Below are 23,201 nucleotides of genomic sequence, written 5' to 3'. Positions count from 1 at the left end.
CTTTGAGATCTTATCAAGATCCAAATGAATATGTACAGTTTTCTTCAGCCAGAATTTCATTATAGATAACTGCATCACCTGTGAAAAGCCTGAGGTTACTATTATATTTTGAGAACAAGTTTCACTCACCCTGCCTGTGTTAATTAATTAATGGGCTGCAAGATATATTCAGGTGTGGTAGTTGTTGTATCTTTCAGGCTGTTACAAGTATCTCATAATTTATTTCATCACTACTGTCAGTATTTTGATTTATAGTTTCTGTTTTTTTTATTTAATTTTGCAAATACCTAGAGTACTATTTTGCAAAATGCCCTTTCCCTTAAGTTGTTGTGTAGAAATGTGTTGAAAATTTCTACACGCTAAGTCCCTACCTATTAATTGTTTTCTTTTGAACAATTTTTAACTTATTAATCTAATGCACAGCTTACAAATGAAAATTTAAGATGCTTGATAGTTTAGTCCTCTGAATGGTTGATACCTTACTTGAAAGACTTAAGGGGTGAATACCTAATATAATATTTAATGAAATTGCAATTCTATTTGATATTTTCAAAGCTGTGTAGCTTTGACTACAGCATTAAAAAGGTAACTGAGGGTATATAATTAAAGCACCACAGAATTAATTAACTATTAAATTAACATGCAATTAATCATGTTTGACTTACTGAAATGAGGCCCTCGCCAGTATCTGGGCCAGATTCAATTTGTGGTTTCCTGTCGAGTAGCTGAAAGAGACGACCTGCAGCTAGTTTTGCAGCTCCAAAGTTTGGGGCAAATGCCATTGATTGTCCCAGCATCCATGTCGAAAAAATCAAAGCTTCTGCTACCCTGAAACACAATATGCAATCTTAATTTTTTCTCTGCTGTTTTGATATAATCTGTAATTCTGCAGAAGGTGGATGTTTTCATCAGGAAAAACAAATCTGGAGTTCTTTGGGTTGGAGTGTGGAATGTTGTATCCCTTAAGTGGGTAGGCAGGTTAAAGAATTTGAAAAGGGACATGGATTGTTAGAAGTTAAATATAGTGAGCATTGTGGTGGGAGGAAAACCAGGATTTGTGGTCAGATGAATACAGTGTTATCAGTATAAAAAATCAAATAGAAGTAATCAGTGCACACTGCAGAGTAAAAATTCATTCAGGAGTTATATAACTTTCAGTCTTACTATAGCTTTAGTTACTGTGACAGTGGCAGAGTGGAGTTTGAGGGAAATAGGGGAGTAGCTGTTGAGTTTTATTTGGTCTCATGTAATTATATTGTGTATAGAATGTGTACTTGTAATATAGGACAAGTCAACTTCATCTGATGTCTTAAAATATTTAATTTACACATTACAATATAAAACATCAAACTGGTAATAACTTCACCTCACGTGGCAAAAAAATGGAAATACAAAAACATATAGTGCCTGCAACATGTTCGTGACTACAGTACACACATACAGGCAAAACTAGCATTCCTCATTGTTACATGTTTTCAGCTTCGCTATAAAATTCTTTTTCCATTCAATAATCCTTTTCTGAATTGTCGCTTTCACTCACATTGTCCTGTATGTTCTTAGGACTATGTGTTACTAGTTGTATATCTGAGTATCAAGGATCTCCTTCAACATCCCTCGGGCTGTATGGTATATTTCTCAGCTGGCCTTTATTTGTTGTGTCATATGAGTGAACATCTGAGAATGGTCCTAACAGCATTTTTGCAATATAAAAATTCTTTTTGTTTTATTGCTGCAGGAGTGTTCCCAAACAGTAATTCCATACTGTAAGTATGGTTCAAAAAGTGCATGGTACACTGTGCGTGAGTGTTGTTTGTTAGTTTAATGTGCAAGCTGTTTCATAATAGATATTACAGTGCTTTATTTGGTGCAGACACTATATGTTGCATCCATTGGAGCTTATTGTTAAATGTAATTCCCAAAAATTTTATGGAGGTATCTTCCTCCAGTCTTGTTTCATCCATGAATATATCTGTGCTCTTCCTTTTCTCTATTCGTGAATATCATGAACATTATCTTTTATTGATGTAATCTATTTATAATCAGTTCATTCTGTATAAACCACTTACTGTGTTATTTGTTGAAATAAACACACTTATGTCCGGTGTTTCCAGATTTTTTTTTACATTTACTTATGTCATGTCATCAGCATACAGCACTTTCTTATTATTCTCACTGACGTCAATATAGTACATAAATAGGTTGAACTAAAGTAGGCCAAGTACATATACTTGAGATACAACATACTTAATATCCCTGATTTCAGATCTGCATCCTGTTTATGTGGTCACATACTGTTTTCTGTTACTAACATATGATTTTATCTGGGACATGGGTCAAAAGCTTTAGACAAATCCAAAAACACACCAGATACCAAGTCTCTTTCTTGATATGAAAGCTAGTGTGAAATTTGTACCTTTTAAGTTGTGAGAGTTCTGGGAATAGACTATTTAGACCACAAAAATGAAAGCTTTTAAATAGAAGTGAGTGACATGGTTTCCTCAATGAAATATTGCTCATTGTGATTGGGCGAGTATTTGCAACTGCAAGTGGTTCAGATTTTTCATTTTAGACAATGCAATGTAAATGGATAGATAAAAAATCTACTCACCAAGCAGCAGCAGGAGAAGACACACACACACAAAAAGGTTTAACTCTCACAAGATTTTAGCACCAGTGGCTCCATCTTCTGGCAGAAGAGTTGAAGAGGAAGGAAGAGGGTGAAGGAAAAGGACTGGATCAGTTCAGGGAAAGTGGTACAGTTCAGAAAAGTCACCCAGAACCCCATGTCCGGGGAGATTTACCAAGATAGAATGAGAAGTTAAGCTTGTAAAAATTATTTTTGTTGGTATATAGATTATTTATTTTACACTTCCACAAACTCTGACAACCAGAGTTGTTAGAATTGAGCATCAGAAGTCACAAAGTTAATATCTTGACAGCTGCTAGTGCCAGTCCTGTACAGTGAAACTAGTAATTTCTTTTATTTACTTGAGAAAAAATTAATATGATGTCATATATAAGGGGGAGTCAAACAAAAAGGGGACATTTAGAACACATGGAAGTACACATTTCAACAAATTTACTCCAGAATATATTCTGAAGTATCCTGAAATCTGCGGGCTTTAATTTATTACTTTGGAGTAGAACTACTTCAGAAAGAGAGGAAATACTATTGCTTGTGCTCCTTTTGATTAAAAATGCTAATACCGTATTTTACAGATCACAAGACACACTTTTTCCTTTGAAAAACTGCCTCCAAAATTCAGGTGTGTCTTATACTTGAAATTAAAATGTCCAGTGTTTGATATAAAATTCCCAACAGTCTTAAAAATGGCCATATATTCAACAACATGGGAAACCTAGCCCTATCTGGCAACACTGGATTCAACAGGCAACAGCAGTGTACTGATGTGGCAAACATAAGTTGCTGGGATTTACAAGCTTGCTAACATTGTCTCTCTCCCACCCTGCCATCACAAATCCAGAACATTGTTTAGCTTATAATGCATCATTGCAGTCTACAGTGCCAATGAACTTGAACTAAAAGTGATTTGTGTTATCAGTAACAGTACAATGTTTTTGTTAGTAGCTAGTTTCATAATGGAAAAAAATAAATGATATCCATATGATGTGGTCTATAAACTGGCAGTAATAGCAGCATATGCACAAGAACATGGAAACATAGGAGGGGCATTTCGGCCATCCACCAACAGGAGAAACCATTCGTGATTGGTGGGCTAGTAAATAAAGAACTGAAAAAAAAGAGGAATACTAAATGTCCAAATAGAGGACTAAATCCCAAGTGGCCAAACGTAGATGATGATGTATTGAAGTGCATTCAAGGACACCATCAGAAATGACTCTGGAATTAATTCATGCTAGTGCTACAGTTGAACTTAACAGATTTTAGGGGTGGAGTTGGTGGGTGCTACAGGTTTATGAAGGTCGTGGGATTTGTAAATCTGCTTTATTGAAATAAAACTACTAATGTTATTTGCTTGGATTGTTGTATAACATTCCAAGAACTCAGCATCCCTTAGGCACCCTCTGTACAAGACAAGTGGGCAATACCCAACACTTAGCTTGTGAACCAAAACCAAAATGCCACAGGAGTATCATAATTATCTTTTCATTATGTTATTATTCAACATTGAAAGAAAACTAGTGTGGTATTAAACCATATAGAAAATATGGGTGAAACTCCTCTGACATTTGATAATGCCAAGTAACAGAACTGTTACCATGAAAGGTGCTAAAACTGTAGCTATAAAAACAAGTAGATACAAAAAAAAATGCACTACACTGTTGCCCTTTCATGCTGTGCTGATGGCACTAAACTTAATCCAGTGATCAGTTTCAAGTGCAAAACAATGCCAAGACCTTCTGAAATACTGCAGGCATCATTTTTCATGTACATTACCCAGGTTGGATGGATGAGGTTGGTATGAAATTATGGATTAACAGAGTGTGGGAGAGAAGGAGAGGTACTTCATTTGAAGAAGAGTTCTCTTCTTGTGCTAGATAAGTTTAGTAGTCATTTGAAAAATTCTATGAAAGAGAAACCAGGATAGGGAAATTCGGAGCTTGTTGTTATTCCAGGAGGACTTACTTCACAATTGCAACCTCTTGATGTCTCAATAAATAAACAATTTAAAGCGTATATGAGAGAGGATTGGAACAAATAGATGATGGATCAAAACCCAAAATGGATTCACACCGAAGGGAGCTTTACATCCTGCAATAAGACAAGTGTGTCAGTGGATAAAATAGTCATGGTCTAGGGTGAGAGAAGAGAGTTTTGTTAAATCTTTCAGTAATTGTGACAGAAGTAATGCTTTTGATGGCAGTGAAGACCATCTATATATGAAGCATACAATGATGATGAAGAGGAAGAGGAAGAAGTAGGAGGAAGTTCAGATGCCAATTTTCAGGGATTTTAAAAGTCAGTTTGGTTATATAAACTAAGAATTTTTTTATTCTGAATTTGCAGTCTAATAATAGGAATGGTAAAGATGTATTTTTCTTTAAATTAGCTTCTTATAGCCCATAAAATACAGTACATTAGGTGAAGTCAATTCACAAACATAAATAAAACTTTAACAGACTCCCACAAATAAAGCTTTTGGCCGTTAAGGTCTTCGTGAACAATAGATGACACACACACACACACACACACACACACACACACACACACACACACACACACACACACAAACTGCAATAAAAACTATACGTCATACAAAACTTTTATTCTGTGGTTTGCATCTATGTGAACATTATAGATGAAATTAATAATCTGTAATTTTTATAGTTGTACTGCTTCTGCCACAAGCAAAAGATGAATGGTATTTATTAAAAGCATTACAGAAACTTACATTACTATATTTTTATAGTGAAGTCCCTCAGTAACAGCAAGATATCCTCCATAATACAATGCAAGAGCATAACCAAAGAATGGTGCTGTCTGGCCTGTTGCAAAGACTACTCCTCTTAGTCGCATTCTTTTCATCATTGCTTTAGCAGCCAAGTGCAGAGACAGGTTGTAGTGATCAATGAATGATTGTTCTTGACCCAAGCTGGCCACGGTGCGGATATTTGAAATGGCTTCTACTGCTACCTGTAAGATAATGAAGAAACTGAAAATAGCAGATAGCACTCATCTCATTTTCAAGTGTGTGTGTGTGTGTGTGTGTGTGTGTGTGTGTGTGTGTGTGTGTGTGTGTGTGTGCGCGCGCGCGTGCTTGCGTGCATGTGTGATGTTTTAATATTGTGAATGTCTCAGTACTACTTGAATAATATTGTTGCCATATTCATTATTGCCAATGTTTAGTTAAATATACACATAAAAATACAGTTTGATTGAAAATATATATATCATTAACAAAAAGGAAAAGGAAGTAGCAACTGTATTTGTAAAGATAAAGGGACCTAAAAGTGGAATTAACAATGTTTTATAAAATTTAAACCTCTTTACGATTACAAGTGATCATAGACTTCGTCTATGTGTGCTCTGCATGTTAGAAAATTAGAAGAACATGAAGAAAGTTAATTATGAGATTTTTTATGTATAGTGAATTAGACAACATTAATAAAACAGCCAGTTGATAATCATAGATAAAAGGGACAACTATTTAAAACATTAGCGCACAACAGCAAAAGATATTGCAAGCATGAAGAGAGTGAAAGAAAATCCATTGTATACAACAGGTCAAATGAAGTCTTTATCATTTTACACGCCTCCTATATTCACAGAGATTGGCACATATAAAATTCATCAATTACAAGATGATATACACTTTGGAAAAATTAATCTAAGCTTGCGGATAGCCAACATTAAGTTTCAGATGTGATTAACTAAGGAGCACTCCACCCAACACCACCTTCTCCACAACCAGTCCACTTGCCGCAAAATAGATAATGTCACACATGTTATATGTACACATAGTAACAGATGCAATTATCCGTGGTTATCCCCCCAAGAAATCTTCTGCATGACAATAGCATTTCATTTTTGGGTATTTTTCTAGGTCTGCTTCACAATTTTTTTATATTTGTGCTTTGTTTCTAGACTTCATTTCCGCATAATGCTGTGTTTTTTAACATAGAGTCAGGTCATGGCTAAGTGTCATGTAACTTTAGTTGTATCAAGTGTTCATAAGGATTGTAATTTACTGAGTGCTACTCTTGTGTGTGCTGATAAGCGTACTGCTTCCATATTAGGGCCATGCCCAATAAACCATTGTGGCTAAGGTAAACTCATATTGTAAAATTCTCTACTTTTTAATGCTACCTAATTTGATTGCTATCAGTAAATGTCTGATTAAATTCTAATAGAGTGATTTGTTTCTTTTGTTCCGTTTTTATTCTTTCACTTGCAGATATAGAGTAATGTTAACACAGGAACCTAAAATACCAAGGGCACATGGTTTGTGATTAATCAAGAATGTGCTACATCAAGTTTCCAAACAGTTATATAGTTAGAAATCTTACTGAAAGAAGTCATAAAAGGAGGTACAATCCATAGTAAAGGTTTTCCAACTTCTCATTTAAAAGATGTCTGTAGCTCGGTGGTAACCTGTGTTTGACTTTCAATGTGAGGTTAACTTTTATGGGCAAGAATATCTACATCTGCTTCTATAGATACATCTATACTCTGCAAAACAGTGTGAGGTGCATGGAAGAGAGTATGTCCCATTGTACTAGCGTTTCTTTCCATTCCATTCACGTATGGAGTGCGCGAAGAATGATTGTTGGAATGCCTCTGTGTGGACAGTAATTATTCTAATCGTATCCTAATGATCCCTATGTCAGCAATATGAAGGGGTTGTAGCATATTCCTAGAGTCATAATTTAAATCCAGTTCTGGAAACTTTGCTAACAGACTTCCTCAGGATAGTTTACGTCTATCTTCAAGAGACCAGTTCAGTTCCTTGAGTATCTCTATGACAGTCTCCCACAGACCAAACAAATCTGTCTGTTGGTGTTGCCCTTCTCTGTATACAGTATCTGCTGTTAATCCTATTTGGTATAGGTCACAGTCACTTGAGCAATATTCTAGAACTGGTTGCACGAGTCATTTGTAAGTAGTCACCTTTGTAGACTGACTGCACTTCCCCAGTATTCTACCAATAAAGCGAAGTCTGCCACTTGCTTTTCCCACAACTAAGCCTATGTGATCATTCCATTTCTTATCCCTACTAAGTGTTACACCCAGGTATTTGTATGAGGTAGACTCATTGATATTACAGTCAAAGCATACTGCATTTTTTCATTTTGTGAATGTCCAATTGTACATTCCTGGCCATTTACAACAAGTTGCCAGTCATTTCACCACTTTGAAATCTTGTCAAGGTCTGATAGGCAGAAGCTATTTATTTAAGAGAAATGTTCTAGAATTAGCAGCAAATACAATAAATCAAAGAAATGAATGAAGACGCTGTAGTCAAAACCAAACTTGGAACATTATAGAATGGAATGTTTTTGTTAAGACAATTTATGAGCATCGTGCAACACTGAAAAGAAAACTTTTAATGAAACATACACAATCACAGAAATGGACCACTACCAATAAAAAACATGTAATGGAAGTAGAAGCTGCAATTAAAAATCTCTACTAGTTTTTAAACCGCAGTAACAAACTGCAAACAAGAGATAGTTTGTACTCGAAGGCAGAGCTCACCTTCGTTGCACCCTCAAGTTGCTTCTTCTCATCTAAGCCACTCGCTTGTACAACTTTAGCCTCCATAAATGTTGATCCGAATACAAATGGAACTGCTGCCAGTGCTACTAGGGCAAGTTTCCATGTGTATGCACATGCAATCACTGCTCCAAGGAATAAAGTGGAGAATGCCTGCACCATACTGCCAATCCGTGGTCCTGTTGCCTGTTGAAAAATAATAATTTTGTAAATGAAACCTTTGTAAAGAAACAGAAGTCTCATTCCAGTTGCATAATTGTACTAGAGTGACTTCTATTGAAAGTGCAAGTAACTGCACTTTAACTGCATATGTGATACCTTCACCTTTACTACTTCAGTAAGATGATCAGGAAACTACACATAATAGATAACTCAACCATACTAACATTACATGCTCCATTCAAAGTAAAAAATAACTGGTGTATCTCAGGAGATGATACAAAACTACATACTGTATACTGATATATTAAAGAAATAACACAGGCCGTCACATGTACTATGTGTAACATTACATACATGGTCATGTAAATTATTGTTTTCAATATTGGAAACAGTCTACCATCATACACTAAGAGTAAAAACTAGGTGTGAGTGAAAAAAGGGAGCTTAAAGTTTCAGGTCCTGTTGATGATGAGGTCTTTGGAGACCTAGCTCATGCTCATGAGGGAAAAGGTAATTGCCCATACATTTTTCAAAAAAATTATCCCAGCATTTGCATAAAGCTATTTACTGCAACCACGACAAATCAGAATTGTCAGTCAAGAGTTTTAACCCCACTCTTCCCAAAAATGGGTCCAGTGTCTTAACCGCTGTGACATCTCACCTCATCAAAATTGAATGTGGACATATAGTGATTAGTGCCAAAAATAAGGCAGATCAATGTTGCTATTATGTTCAGTTTCTCTTGACTAGCTTGCTGGTCTTTTTCTAACTGCTCTCCATTACTTATTCCAAATTTCTTCCTTTACCATATTTTATCATTCACAGAAAAATAACTTCCAGTTCAAAAATTCTTAGTACTTATCATTTTCAACATTTTGGCTTTGTCACTGCTACATAACTTTTTTCTGTTCTCACAATTTGCTACTATATGCACTTGGTCTCCCTTATTGCACTTTCAGTTTTAATTTCTAATTGCTTCATTTTCATTTTGCGAACTTAGAAGACCCTATATCAAAACAAAATCAGCAACACTTAGAATCATAATTTTTGCTTGAAAGTGTTGTGAGAATGGAAATCTAAAGTAAGGTTATTATGTGTCTGTCACTATGAAGAACAGTGTCTCCTGTCATGTCATAACACCAAAATGACATCACATAAATGTACACCATTGCAGAAATTGTAGGTCCGCTGTAAAACGCCAACCTGAAGGTGAGGGTTAGTACTAGTGAAATGATTTATAATTGGTTACAGATGGCAGTTTGATTTTTAAACATTTATTTTGTTGTTCAGCAAAGCAAAAAAATCAAGGGAAAAGTTATGTTCAAAATGTATTGTTTAGCCACCACAGTTTGAAATGGTTTATATAGGTACAATTTATGCATTCCTTATTTTGTGTTTGCATGTCATTAGCAGTTGACTAGGTAGTGTAATTTCCAACTAGGGTATTTGACATGATTGCCATGGACTATGAATTAACAATCATATTACAAGGAACAGACTACCTTCCTTTGTTCAATAGTCTGTTTACACTGTTGACCATATGCCACAATAGGTTCCACAGGTAATATGACTGTTAGACAATACACTTTGTTGCAAATATGCAGTGCCATCTAGATGCTATATATAGATTTGTAAAACAGAATGAGGAGAACTGCTAATGATCATTGCAGTATTTTTTTTTTTTTTCCGGTATCGCCACACAACACACACACACACACACACACACACACTTGCAGCAGTGATGTACATTCTGAAATGAAATTAGATGTCAAAATTTAGAATCTTATTTTTTTGTTTGCTGCATTTGTTGAGTTTCTTAAAGAAATGTGCAATTGATAGATATTACCAATATTAATCTAATTCAGACTTCCATTTACCAGAGTGCTGAAGCTATGCATTTCCAAACAGGGGTTCTCCTTGAGAAACCTGTTGGATTTACTGTCTTTCACAACATGCTGTCTGTTATTGTAACTTGAAAACTCCTCTGTTAGTCAATGGCTGTATAAAACAATGTGAGATTGTGGGTCCACCTTGATGCAAAACATTTTTGTTCAGTTTCTTCCCCAGACTAGTTTTAGTGAAGTATCACCAGCATCAGTGTGTTTTCTTATTCTGACATTTGAAACATTAGAATCATAACAAAACATTATGAAAAACGTTATTACAGATGTACTGTTTGGTCTCAGATACTGTGTTGTGTGAATGGTTTTATAACACCTTTTTATGAGCAGCTGTTATCAGTAAATACAAAAATGGGAATTTGCTTATGTCAGTGATACACTATTGGGAATTGGAATAGTGTTGTGAATACAATTTTGGTGGGCACTAGGCTGTAATGTAATCTGTCATGTAACATTGCTGATTTTGGATGTTTTAGATTAAAGACAATAGTGACATTTAGCTAAAAGTAGTTTGGAGAAGAAATTGAACGAAAGTGTTTTGCATCAATCACAGATACAGACCAACAGAAAAGTTTTCAAGTTACAGTGAATGTTTCTACACCATATCAGGCATTCCCTGCAAAGCCCTTCAATAAATTTAAGAAAACAATGGTGAAACTACATCAAACAAACATGAACCTTATGTTCATACAAATCTGCACATCCAGTGATATTATTCCTAATTATAACAAAATTAAACAACGGAAAGTCCAGGTTTGAGTTCAACAATATTATGAAAAGGGTAGATTGCAACTCATCATGAAGATAGCACACTGACTTGCAGACTGGCATGATGAAAAGACTATTACATGTAAGCTTTTGACCAAAGCCTTCTTCAGAAAAGAGAAACACACACACTTTCACACAAGGAACCACACCCCACACACACCTGTCCGCTACTTTCAGCCACTTGTGCCAGACTGCAACAGACATTTCTGTTCAGTCTGGCGGGAGGTAGCAGTCATGTGTGTTTGAGGTGTGCTTGGTTGTGTGAATGTGTGTGAATTTCTCTTTTCTGAAGAAGGCTGGTCGAAAGCTTACATGTAACAATTTTTTCATCATGTCCGTATGCAATTCAGTATGTCTTCTTCACAGTGAATAGCAATCTGCCCTTTTCATAATATTATCGACTTACCAAATCAATGTAAACAATGTGTTGCCTGCAGCACATTGTGGTAAATGAAGAGATGAATGAGGAATTGCTCTTAGAACCAGAAAACCAAACCACAATTTCCTCATATGACACAGTAAAAAGAATAAATCAGTGCACAGAACTGGTAATGAGAAAGAAATGGCAAAAGCAGGAGCAGAAACTGAACAAACTCATGAACAAAAACACTTCTGAAACTGAGACATATTCCATGAATGTCTGATTAACTTTAATGACACAACACTCACAAAACAAGAACAGCAGTTATTTGGAAAAGGCCCTAAATGCAACTGGAATGTTCACATAACATTTATGACTAGAAAATCTTACCACTATGAGTGAATACATCATAGAGCAACAAAACAAATACTCAGAAAGAATAAACCATCAAAAAATAGAAACACAAAACATCTGATGAGGAAACCATAAAAGTATACGCAAAACACTAAAACAATGTAATGCACTCATCACTAAGGTTGACAAAGGGAACTCATTGATCTTAATAACAGAGACAGAATACTGTGAGAAAACAGAAAAGTTCTTATAAGAAAATAATATAACCAAGTTATTCAATGACCCAACACAAAGATACCAAAGAAACCGCCAGATACTCTTAAAAAGCATCACACACAATCTCTCGCAAAAGCAGATGAAAAGAATAACAAAAAAGAATCTGAAAGTTCTGATCTTAACAAGTCTTCCATTTCATATTCCAATCAGACTTGTGTTTAATTTCAGAAAAGCCCCTTCTTACTTACTAGGGAGACACATGCACACATTCCTACTGAAAACAGGCACATACTCAAACAACAGAAGCCTCAAAAACATATCAGACATAATAGAAAAAATTAAGAATATAAACATCCCGCCAACAGTAACACTGGTATCTTTTGACATTACATCCATGTACACGTATATACAAAATAGAAAGAAACTTCCACATGGGAAAAATATATTAAAAACAAAGATTCCAAGACTTACCAAGCGGGAAAGCGCCGGTAGATAGGCACAATAAATAAAACACACAAACACACACACAGAATTTTGAGCTTTCGCAACCGGCGGCTGCTTCGTCAGGAAAGAGGGAAGGAAAAGGAAAGATGAAAGGATGTGGGTTTTAAGGGAGAGGGTAAGGAGTCATTCCAATCCCGGGAGCGGAAAGACTTACATTAGGGTGAAAAAAGGATAGGTATATACTCGCGCGCACATACACACACACACACACACACACACACACACACACACACACACACACACATACACACACACACACATCCATCCATACATACACACATCCATCCATACATACACAGCGTGTATGTATGGATGGATGTGTGTGTGTGTGTGTGTGTGTGTGTGTGTGTGTGTGTGTGTGTGTGTGTGTGTGTGTGTGTGTGTCTGTCTGTCTGTGTGTGTGCGCGAGTATATACATGCTGTGTATGTATGGATGGATAACTGGTTCCAATATGCAGATGACATAATCTGTCTCATACATGACACCCTAAAGTTGGAAACAAGAGCTGCACAGTATCTGAAGAAAACGAGAAAATAAATTTCCTGAACCTTACAATAGCAAGCAACAACAAACACCATTAATTTTCCATCTACAGAAAATCTACAGCCCTTAAATATGCCAGTTTCGCACACATGCTCCCCAGGATAAACTGAACACCTCTTAAACTTCAAAACTATGCACATGAACTAAATATAATCAAGCAAATTGATGCTGAAAATGAAAACAAACTATACACCATAAACAAGCTCAACAACAAGATAAAAATGACAATGATAGTTGACACCAACTCAAGTGCACAACCACAGGGTCTGAAAATGTACAGACAGCACTACAGATCACACCACATCAGAAAAACACACAAGTGGTACAAACTAACATACAATAACAAAATAATACACAGAATTGGAAATATATTGAAGACACAAGGGATTCTAGTAGCATCCAGAACAAATAACAGGGTACAACAAAGACTAAGACCTGACAAAATAACTCCAGACAAATTCAGCTGTGTAAGAATATACTAACTCACATGCAACTCCTGCCAATCCCAGTACTTAGGACAAACAAGCAGACACTTCCAAATAAGGTACACAGAGAATGTGACAGCCCTGAAAATGACAGCACACATTCCACTTTCACAGAACATTAACAAATAAAAACCACCACTCCACAAATACCAGAACTGGTCTACACATCCTGAAACCAGCAACAGTTTATACCATAAATTAACGAAAGTAGAAGGCAAAAATGTAATAAATGAAAACACAATCCTTTGCAATGACGCGCTCTTTACTGCATTACGTGAACTGACACAGAAAACAAATAAAACACGCACACACACAGTCAAATCATTCCCTCATCAAGACTTAAGTAAGGAACAGCAGGCGACAGAACTCCTGCTAAAGCTTTCAAACTCTTCTTGCAACACATGATACTGCCATGGTGATAAGTTATGCTTTTTGTGTTTTTAGAGCAACCAGAAGCTGACCAATCAATGTGAGTACATGAGAGATTACATTACAACCTAGTGCCCACTGAAACTATTCACAACACTAGTACAATTCCCAGTAGTATAACAATGATATATGTACATCCCCATTTTCATATTTGTCAATAACACCCAATCATACCATTTCAGATAACATCTTGCGTGCAAAAAAAAAAAAAAAAAAAAAAAAAAAAATAGTAATAATAATAATAAATAAATTAAATAAAAAGTGGCAGCAAACATAGAAATCATGCAGAAAAATGAAATGATTGGTACTGATGACCAGGAATCCCCACCCAGTGAAGTTCTGCCACCGAGTTGCAAGTCTTTTCAGTTGATGCAACTGCAACATGGGCAACTTGTGTGCCAATAATGATGATGACAACACAACACTAAGTTCCCGAGCAGAGAAAACTTCCAATGCAATCAGGAATCGAACCTGGGCCCACTGCAAAGCAGTTGGAAATACTGACCTCTCAGGTAAGGGGGTGGACGTCATATAGTGACTCAAAAGTAAAATGGTATTATAAAACTATTCACATGATATAGTATCTGGAACTAAATAGTACACATGTAATAAGGTTTTGCGCAATATTTTGTAATGACACTAATTTTGCACATTTTAGAAAAAAGGAACCACTGATGATAGCAATATTTTACTGAAACTAGTTTGGGGAAGATATTAAACAAAGTGTTTTACATCAATGCAGACCCACAATCCTATAAATGCTGTCTGTTGTTTTGAAGCATCTTGTGTAATCATTGTTGGATTACAATAGCTTTGCAGTTGTGCTTAAATGTATTAACTGAAGTAGGGAAAAGACTATCATTCAGACACTGGTGTTTTTTTTTGGATTACATATATACTGTCTGTTTTCTTTTTCTTAGAAACATGTGACTCCAAAAATAAACTGATATTAGCAGACTGTATGCTGTCTCTCAGTAACACTTTCTCCATTTTCCAGCAACCAACCACTAATTTATTTTAACTGCCATACATGTGATGTATGTAAAGCTTATACACTTACCCCTTGAACACTAGAAGCATCACCAGATAATCTTGCTGACAATATTCCCACTCTGTTCTTCTCATCATCATACCAAGCAATTTCTTGATTAAGCATGGAATGAAAAGTGTTGACACGAAGGCGGCTTGTAAGTCTCACTCCAGCAATTCCAAACATGTAGTTCTGCAACAAATTTTGAAAAGTAGTGTTTGTATATTTGTGAACAATAACAACACTTTTATTTTCAGTCTTCAAACTACAGCAGGGGGTATTCTGAAAGTTTTGCAAATGACCTGCTAATAATTCATAGAAATAGACATCATCTGGAATTACATTCAAGAAAGACATAGAATGTCAGCATCCAATTTAGCTTACTTACAAAAGTTTCAACAATATGCTACTATTAGAAATGGTCAAAAATGTTTTACTTTTATGAAACAGCATTCAGTCACAGTGAGTCATAGAGAATGTAATCAGAATACTAAGTAAATTGTAGTGAAATCATCACATGCTATATCATGTTTCTTTCTGTCTGCATCATTTCAAGAATTTTTTCCCCTCTAATATACTCTTATAAAATGTAGGATGACAGTATTATATTACCAGTGCACATGCTCGGAGCACTATATCTCTCTCCCCCTTTTGAAGCATTAAATTATTTCTTATGAAGTTAGTGAGAATATGAACAGAGCTGAGAAAGGGGAGGAATGTGTCCGGAGGTGTAGTGAGAGTGGGGGATTGAGAGGTGAGGGTGACATGACATGATAATTACCGCTGAGGGTGAACACTTTACTCTAAAAATATAAAATTTTGCAAGACTCTGTCCTTGATATAGCCCCAGAAAAAAAGCCAGGGGTTGTAATGTCTGGAGAGGGGAGTAATGTCCGGATCAGTAGACTGGGAGGAACAGTCCAACACCCTGGCCCACCCGGCTCTCCAGACATTTACACCCCTTGACTTTTTTTCTGAGGCTATATTAAGAACAGAGTCTTCATCACACCAGTTGGTGACGTTGATGAACTGAAGGCTAGGATACAAGCTGCTGTGACAGAACACATGTTACGAAACAGCTGGCAGAAACTGGAATACCGCCTTGACATTGTTTGAGCTACCAAGGGAGCACACATTGAGGTTTACTAACGTAAATGGTCTAAAAAAACTAATAACACTGACCTATGTAACAGCATCAAATGTAACTTATTATGTCAAATGGTTATTCTGTTATAAATTTTTATAATCAGGGCAAGACTTTGTGCTGACCCTGTATATTGCAATAATGAAATTCTTCTGTTTACACAATAATACCAATTATTCAACAGCTTTTGAATGAAACATAGCATATGCTGTTTGCTAGTCCTAAAATATGTGCAATAGATCTGTTAAATGCTAGGATGTAAAAATGTTTTGTTAAAGATATTCATCCCTCAAAAATGCTTGTACCATCCTGATAAATGACTGTCTCTGGGTAAATGATCTTGGACATACAGTGGAATTATTGCATGAGATTAGCAGAGTTATGTGAGCATAAGATTTTATGACATTCTCTGTATATATGCCTGAGCTTGTTGTTCAATTTCAACAGTGTAAAAGTGTAAAATATCATGAAGCAGTCATATAGAAATAAAACAAGTATTTCAAAATCAAAAAATTGCCTTTAGTACAGTATCTCATTCACAAAAGATAACCACAGCAATATTGTGTCATACATGACCTAATTAACACATTGGCAACCAAGCCCAAGCATAGGTGGGGACACAGAACTGCCTCAAAATGACCACACCTGAGGATAGGCCGGGTGGCTGTTGCATGCTGCTCACAGCGTATTAGCCATCTGGAAGCAGGCCGGCTACTGTGGTAGTGTTTGTGGAACACCTGCTTATATGTCCCTTGACTGCTGCTCCCCTCTGTGTTCTGGTTTTAGAACTACATCAGAAGAAATGGCAAGACACACATAGCAGCTTCTGAGACACACTGGTGCCATTGTGCATTGGTGTAGCCATGAGTTTCAAACATTCTCATTACTGTTTGCCATTTCTTGTTAATTTTTCTCTCGAATATGTCTCATTTTCTGACTGAGAAAGAAATTTTAGAAGCCTTAGAAAAATTTGATGATTCTGGTTCTGAGTGGGAAATGTCTGAATGTGAAGAGAATGAAGAGGAGTCAGATACAGCTAAGGAGATGTCTGGTGCAGTTTTTCTTCAGTATTATTACTATGACTTATATTGCTTGAGTTGCTTCAGTTAGCAGAAAATTTATTCCTGTTCATCTCGTCTATCTTGCAGAGGAATCTGGTGAGCCTGCATCTGTGCAGCCAGGAACACAAGACAACTCCTTACTACCATTGTTTGAGAGGTTGCTACCAGGTTACCTGGGAAAAGGTCACACTGTTTACATGGACAGATTTTATAGTTCACCAGCAGTATGCGATTTTCTGTGGCAACATAAAATGAAAGCAGTAGGTATGTGCATGACTAACCGGAAAGAACTACCAAACGCAATTGTTTCCAAAAAACTGAAAAGGTATTAGACTGTGTCAATGAGGAGGAACCATCTGCTTTGTTTGAAGTGGAAAGATACAAGAGATGTACTATGCCTGTCCACTGTGCACAAAATGGCCAGATCTGACATGTCTGTTCATACAAAGAAAGGTATCAAAGTAAAATCAAAACCAGATTTCAATCTTGACCATAACATTTACAAAACAGGGGTCAATAGGAATGATAATATGTTTTCTTACATTTAGGAGGAAACAGATGAAGTGGTGAAAACAATTGTTCTTCCACATATTATAATGGCTGCAACAAATGCATTTGCTTACACTGGGAAACCAGGAATCCTGCTCAAAGAAAGAGCTGCCATTTTTCCACCTTCCTACAATAAATTGGTGAAGGAATGATTCACAAAGGTACAAATTTGGTACTAGACAATGTTTCTAGTGAAACTCACAGGAACAGACTTCTAGGACTACACTCTGCAGAAAAAATTCCAGCCCCTGAGAAGTAGGAGCGTCCAACTAGAGGGTGTAAAGATTGCTCTAAGGGAAAAAAAAATCTAGTGGTAAAGCATGTAGGAAGGAAACCAGCTGGTGGTGTCCAGACTGCAATGAACCACTCTGCATGCCAAAGTGCTTCAAAATCTTCCACACTGAAGCTAATTACCTGTAAATTTACACAAAACTAAAAAACATATTTTTTGTGAAACCTAAATTATACATTTTATGTTTGTTTGTTATTAATTTTGTCATTAACCAATACAATTGAAATAAACATTTAAAAGAAACCTTGAAGATTGTTCTTTCATAATATGTTTTCTGTTTCAAGGTATCTTAAATAGAAATGTGCAAGTGACATCCCAAAAAATGCCAAAAATGGCTGGTCCACTAGACCAAGAGTGTGTTTAAGCTACCTGTCCTCGAAGTGTTGACATTATTCTGTTGTAAGCTGGATATTTTTTATCTCTTAAACTGACACTAAGTTTGTTAAGCAATTCCTTATGTTTAACATCAGTCTCACCTGCAAGAAACTGCCAATACCAGCAATAACACCAACACCAAGAAAATAGAGAGCATAAATATTTGTCTGTGCCTTTACGTATTCAGAATCTTCAAGAGACAACACCTAAAACCAAAGGACACATGTACACAAACAAGAAACAATAATTTTTACAATATGATTTTATAAAATTAACATAATTTTATGGTTAGATCACTTTAATAAACTCACCGCATAAACCTCACCAAAAAGTACTGCAAAAAGTGGAAAACTTGCCCCCACAAGTGCTGATGCAATAGACCCAACAGTAACATAAACCCATTCAGGTCTATTAAGAGCAAGAATGCGACTGATGGGCGCATCATACACTGTACTGTTGTCAACGTTTTCCTCTTCCTAGAGAGATAAATAACAATGGCTTGAGGGAGAACATGAACAATAATAAAATACAGCAGCTTAAAATCTGACAGTAAATGGATATTCAAATCAGTAGTGAAAAGTTGATAATGCATGAGACTCAATGGAGAAAATATTTGTTTCTCTGCAAGTGCTGACCTCTTTCTGAAATGCTGAAACATCATATTGCTTGCCAATACTACTCGCTCTTGAAGACTGCCTTGAGAATTGCCTTGACAGTTGCCGTGAAAAGTTTGATAAATGTTCCGTTTCCTGTGGCACTATTTCATCTGGTGTGCATCCAACAGAGTCTGCAAGTGAAGAAATCTTTATCAAATACAGTATTACCGAAAGAAAACAGATTATTTTAATGTATATTTTATTACTCTAGAAAAATTATGTCATAAAGCTTTAAGCAGTTTTCAAGAAATATATAGTTTCATACTAATTTTTTACTGTAGTCTTGCATAGTTCATTGGTCTGTCCTTGATTATTATGATTATTATTAATAAGTGTTTGCTACATTAACTACAGTAAATCAATATTCTTAGTCAGTATAAGTAAGGAGGCAAAGAAGATATAAAAGACTTTGGAATAAGCAAAGGTTATCTTTCCCATCTCACCCGTCAGTTCATTCAGTATACATTTTTGCATGAGGGTGCCATGTGAGTGCCCATGACAGGCTGTGAGTTTGTTTGTGTACCTTCATGTAGCCAAACACAAAATTTTAGAAAGTGATTCAAAGCATCCCCCTCACCCCAAAAAATCCAATTTTTTCCATAATGTACTGCACAACATCAGCTTCTGAAAATATGAAAAAATATGTACGCACGAGCATGCGCGCATGCGAGTGTGTGCACTCACACTCACACACACACACACACACACACACACACACACACACACACACACACAGTGCTGGCGACATTTTCAGTGAGGCACCTGAATATCTGGAGGAAGTCCAGTCTTCCTCAAGAGCTGAAATCCGAGAAGGTAGTGATGTTGGACACAAGAGTCTTGATTGAAGTGAACATTCTAATTCATCCTAAAGGTTTCCACTGGATTCAGACTGGGACAAATGGGACCCATTCATAATATTAGGAGCACACCACACACCATGTACATGTGGAGAAGTTAATGTTGGAATGACCAGACTGTCTGTCACTAGTTGAATCATTGAATGTAAACAGCATTACAGGATTGGACATATGGAGAAACCTGCTGAGATTGTGCATGCACTATGTGAGACTGACTGGCCTCATAATAAATTTACTGTGAAGAGGAATTAATACAGTCATTTGTTTGAGGGAACTATCAAAATGTACAAGGATAACAACAGTTTTGATGAGAAAGAGGAAAGCCTTGGAGCCTGGGTTGCCCCACTGCAACAACGACCTTTTCCTGACAACAATGACCATTAGCATGACAGGATGGAATGTGAATCATTAACAACGCTAGCCACTCTTGTTGATAAAATGTCAAGAAAGCCCCAGTGAGCCTAAGATCCCGAGAAAAGTGCCGACAGAAAACACATCAGACAAAAAACTATCTATCATTTCAATAATTTTCAAAATACAATAAGAATTTATAGAACGGTACAGACAAAAATATTAGTAGTAAGAGAATACTAAACAATTGAAACAATTTTATTTGCTCTCTTAGTTCTTCTCTCAGTAATTCTTCAACATGACACTACTTCTAGTAATTATAATACATTGCTGCAAAATACAGTGAACACAAATTGATACATTAACTCTACCATTCAGTATTTCCAGTTTAGTAAAATTTAAAATTCACTACATAAACTATAAAGCAAGAGGACTACTCAGTGGTATTCAATTAACATGGCTCTACATTAAGTTTCGTAACATATAAATAGAACTATATGGTTTCAGTAGAGAAACAAATGCATGAACGACATATTAGAATCTGTGTAATAAAAGGTAATCTACATTATCAATAAAAATCAAACAATGAAAAATATTAAAATGGAATAATGCAGTATATCAAAAGATTGATTACTACTCACCATGTAGTGGAGATGCTGAATCACAGATAGACACAACAAAAGACTGTCAAGCTTTCAGCTAAAAAGGCCTTCACCAGAATTAGACAATACATGCTGCAAAGGCCAGACTCTGAGCAGAGTTTGCATGACTGTGAGCACGTGAGTGCACTCACATTCCTGTGTGTGTGTGTTTTGTCGAATTCTGATGAAAGCCTTCTTGGCTCAAAGCTTATGTATTTGACAGTCTTGTTTGTTATGCCTATATGCGAGTCAGCATCTCTGCTATATAGTGAGTAGTAATCTTTTCTTTTCATAGTATTGTGTTGTCTATAAAAGTTGACTCTGTACCTGTATTTGCAGCTTTTGTTGAAGCATGTACAAGCTCAAAATAATGTCCATTTTGTTCCATGAGCTCTGTGTGTGTTCCCTGCTCAACAACACGGCCTGATTCCAAACAAATTATTCTGTCAGCTCCACGCACTGTGGATAAGCGGTGAGCCACTACAATTGTGGTACGTCCGTGGCTAGCATGATCCAGTGCTTCTTGCACTTTTGCTTCACTTGCTAAATCAAGAGCTGATGTTGCTTCATCAAGGAGTAACACTCGAGGGTTCCGCACCAGGGCTCGTGCTATTGCAATTCGTTGTTTCTGGCCTCCAGAAAGCTGAGTTCCACGATCACCTACCATCGTATCATAACCCTATCCAAACAATAACAATTAGTATCATGATAACACTAATGGAAATCAGCATTCTATACAATAAAATACTCATTTCATATGAATAAACAGTTTTTCATAACATAACAGACACCATTTACCTGTGGTAATTTTATGATGAAATCATGTGCATTTGCTTCTTTGGCAGCTTTTTCAATTTCTTCTTGGGTTGCATTTTCTTTGCCATATCTAATGTTCTGTGCAATAGTAGTGGCAAAAAGAACTGGTTCTTGACCAACTACTCCAATTTGATTCCTCAGCCAATTGACATTTAGCTCCTTTACATTGGTTCCATCAAGAAGCACCTTGAGACAAGGATATGTGCCATTTGTACTCTATATTTTAATGTAGATGTTTTATTATAACATAGCATAAGATTAAACTGTGAAGTCAAATGTGATGTAATAGCAAACATTCACAGACAGAAACACCATAATTAAAACTCCCATGAAATTTATAAAATAATAATAATTTTCTGTTAATATTTTAAATGTATGTCTGTTGGGAAAAGATGTGAGACTAAAAGGAAAAATTTTTAAAATGTGAGAAAGTAAGAAATAAAATTGAGTTAGAGTAAATGAGGAATTTCTCAGCACGAAAATGTCCCATCTGGTCTAGTGAACTCAAAATTTAATATAATTCCAAACATACTTCAGTAAGTTCTATTGGTAAACAAATCTTGAGGGAATATTCAGGGAAAACCATTAATCAGCCCTAAGAGTCCCCTGCTTTGACCCATCCATGGTTATTGTCATATATGTGTAGTGCTCATTTAAAGTGTCCTAAAATATAGATTTAAAAACAGGTTGTACTGTGCTGTCTGTTATTTATTAAGAGATGGGTATAGGAAGCACAGTGTTGCCCTGTATGAAAGATATGCTATTGTGCCCTGTATGAAAGATATACTATTGCAGCAATTGGCTGTAAATTGGCATTGAAGAAAAGAGATGATGTAAGGGGTACCACTATTGATAGTGGTATGACATAGTTAATGATACCCCTTACACATCACTGGTCCTCAGGAACATTCAGAGCTGAGCACACCTTTTCCAGCAGGAGGCAGAGTCTTGCTGTTTCATTCAACAAGGCCCAAGCATTACCATATATGCATGGTCAGGAGAATTGTTGTTCAGGCTTCACATGAAGTTGTACAAAAAAAAAAAAAATTGACATTTTTGCAGATGTTGATAAAATATGATTTTGGAAGTTTTCTGCAGAATGGTAACAAAGTCAGGTTTAGAATGAAGCATGTCCAGAAAAAATCCTATTTTAATTATGAATAACCAGATATAAGGGATGGGAGGTTGCAAGGACTGTTATTCATCATTGATGAATTTTTTCACATCACTTTTAGCTCTTTTCCCACTGAAGGCAGACTTTCTGTGGAAGCTATATACTTTCTGTGGCTTGGAGTAGGGCCATTAGACTTAAAATGAACTTCAGGTTACCTTCCATTAGGAATATATTAAAATGAACTGCTTGTAGACAGAAGTCTGGTGGCAGGAGACCATGCTTTGGCTTGAGTTCAGTGATTTATGTTTTTCCATTGAGCACATCATGTCTAAGTCATTTCATTGATTTTTAATGGTGCAGGCATGCACTCCAGGGAACTATGAACATGAAATGG

At 36.1% G+C, this 23,201-nt stretch overlaps 1 protein-coding gene across 1 annotated transcript in view; it reads right to left on the bottom strand.

Annotated features, from left to right (window-relative positions):
• The window catches only part of LOC126281499 (multidrug resistance protein homolog 49-like), a 135,150-nt gene that overhangs the window by 13,221 nt on the left and 98,728 nt on the right, over positions 1 to 23,201 (bottom strand). Inside the window, exons 12-20 of the mRNA XM_049980506.1 lie at positions 21,676 to 21,879; positions 21,205 to 21,556; positions 19,008 to 19,159; positions 18,684 to 18,848; positions 18,474 to 18,578; positions 14,982 to 15,143; positions 8,180 to 8,383; positions 5,376 to 5,617; positions 666 to 828 (exon numbers count right to left, since the gene is read on the bottom strand). Of these exons, the coding sequence (XP_049836463.1) occupies positions 666 to 828; positions 5,376 to 5,617; positions 8,180 to 8,383; positions 14,982 to 15,143; positions 18,474 to 18,578; positions 18,684 to 18,848; positions 19,008 to 19,159; positions 21,205 to 21,556; positions 21,676 to 21,879 (1,749 nt within the window). The remainder of the gene's footprint in view (positions 1 to 665; positions 829 to 5,375; positions 5,618 to 8,179; positions 8,384 to 14,981; positions 15,144 to 18,473; positions 18,579 to 18,683; positions 18,849 to 19,007; positions 19,160 to 21,204; positions 21,557 to 21,675; positions 21,880 to 23,201) is intronic.

This window comes from Schistocerca gregaria, chromosome 7 (genome assembly GCF_023897955.1).
Source record: "Schistocerca gregaria isolate iqSchGreg1 chromosome 7, iqSchGreg1.2, whole genome shotgun sequence".
In the NCBI taxonomy this organism is placed as follows: domain Eukaryota; kingdom Metazoa; phylum Arthropoda; class Insecta; order Orthoptera; family Acrididae; genus Schistocerca; species Schistocerca gregaria.
Note: the sequence above shows the minus strand (reverse complement) of the source record. Positions and strands in the feature narration are given on the sequence as shown.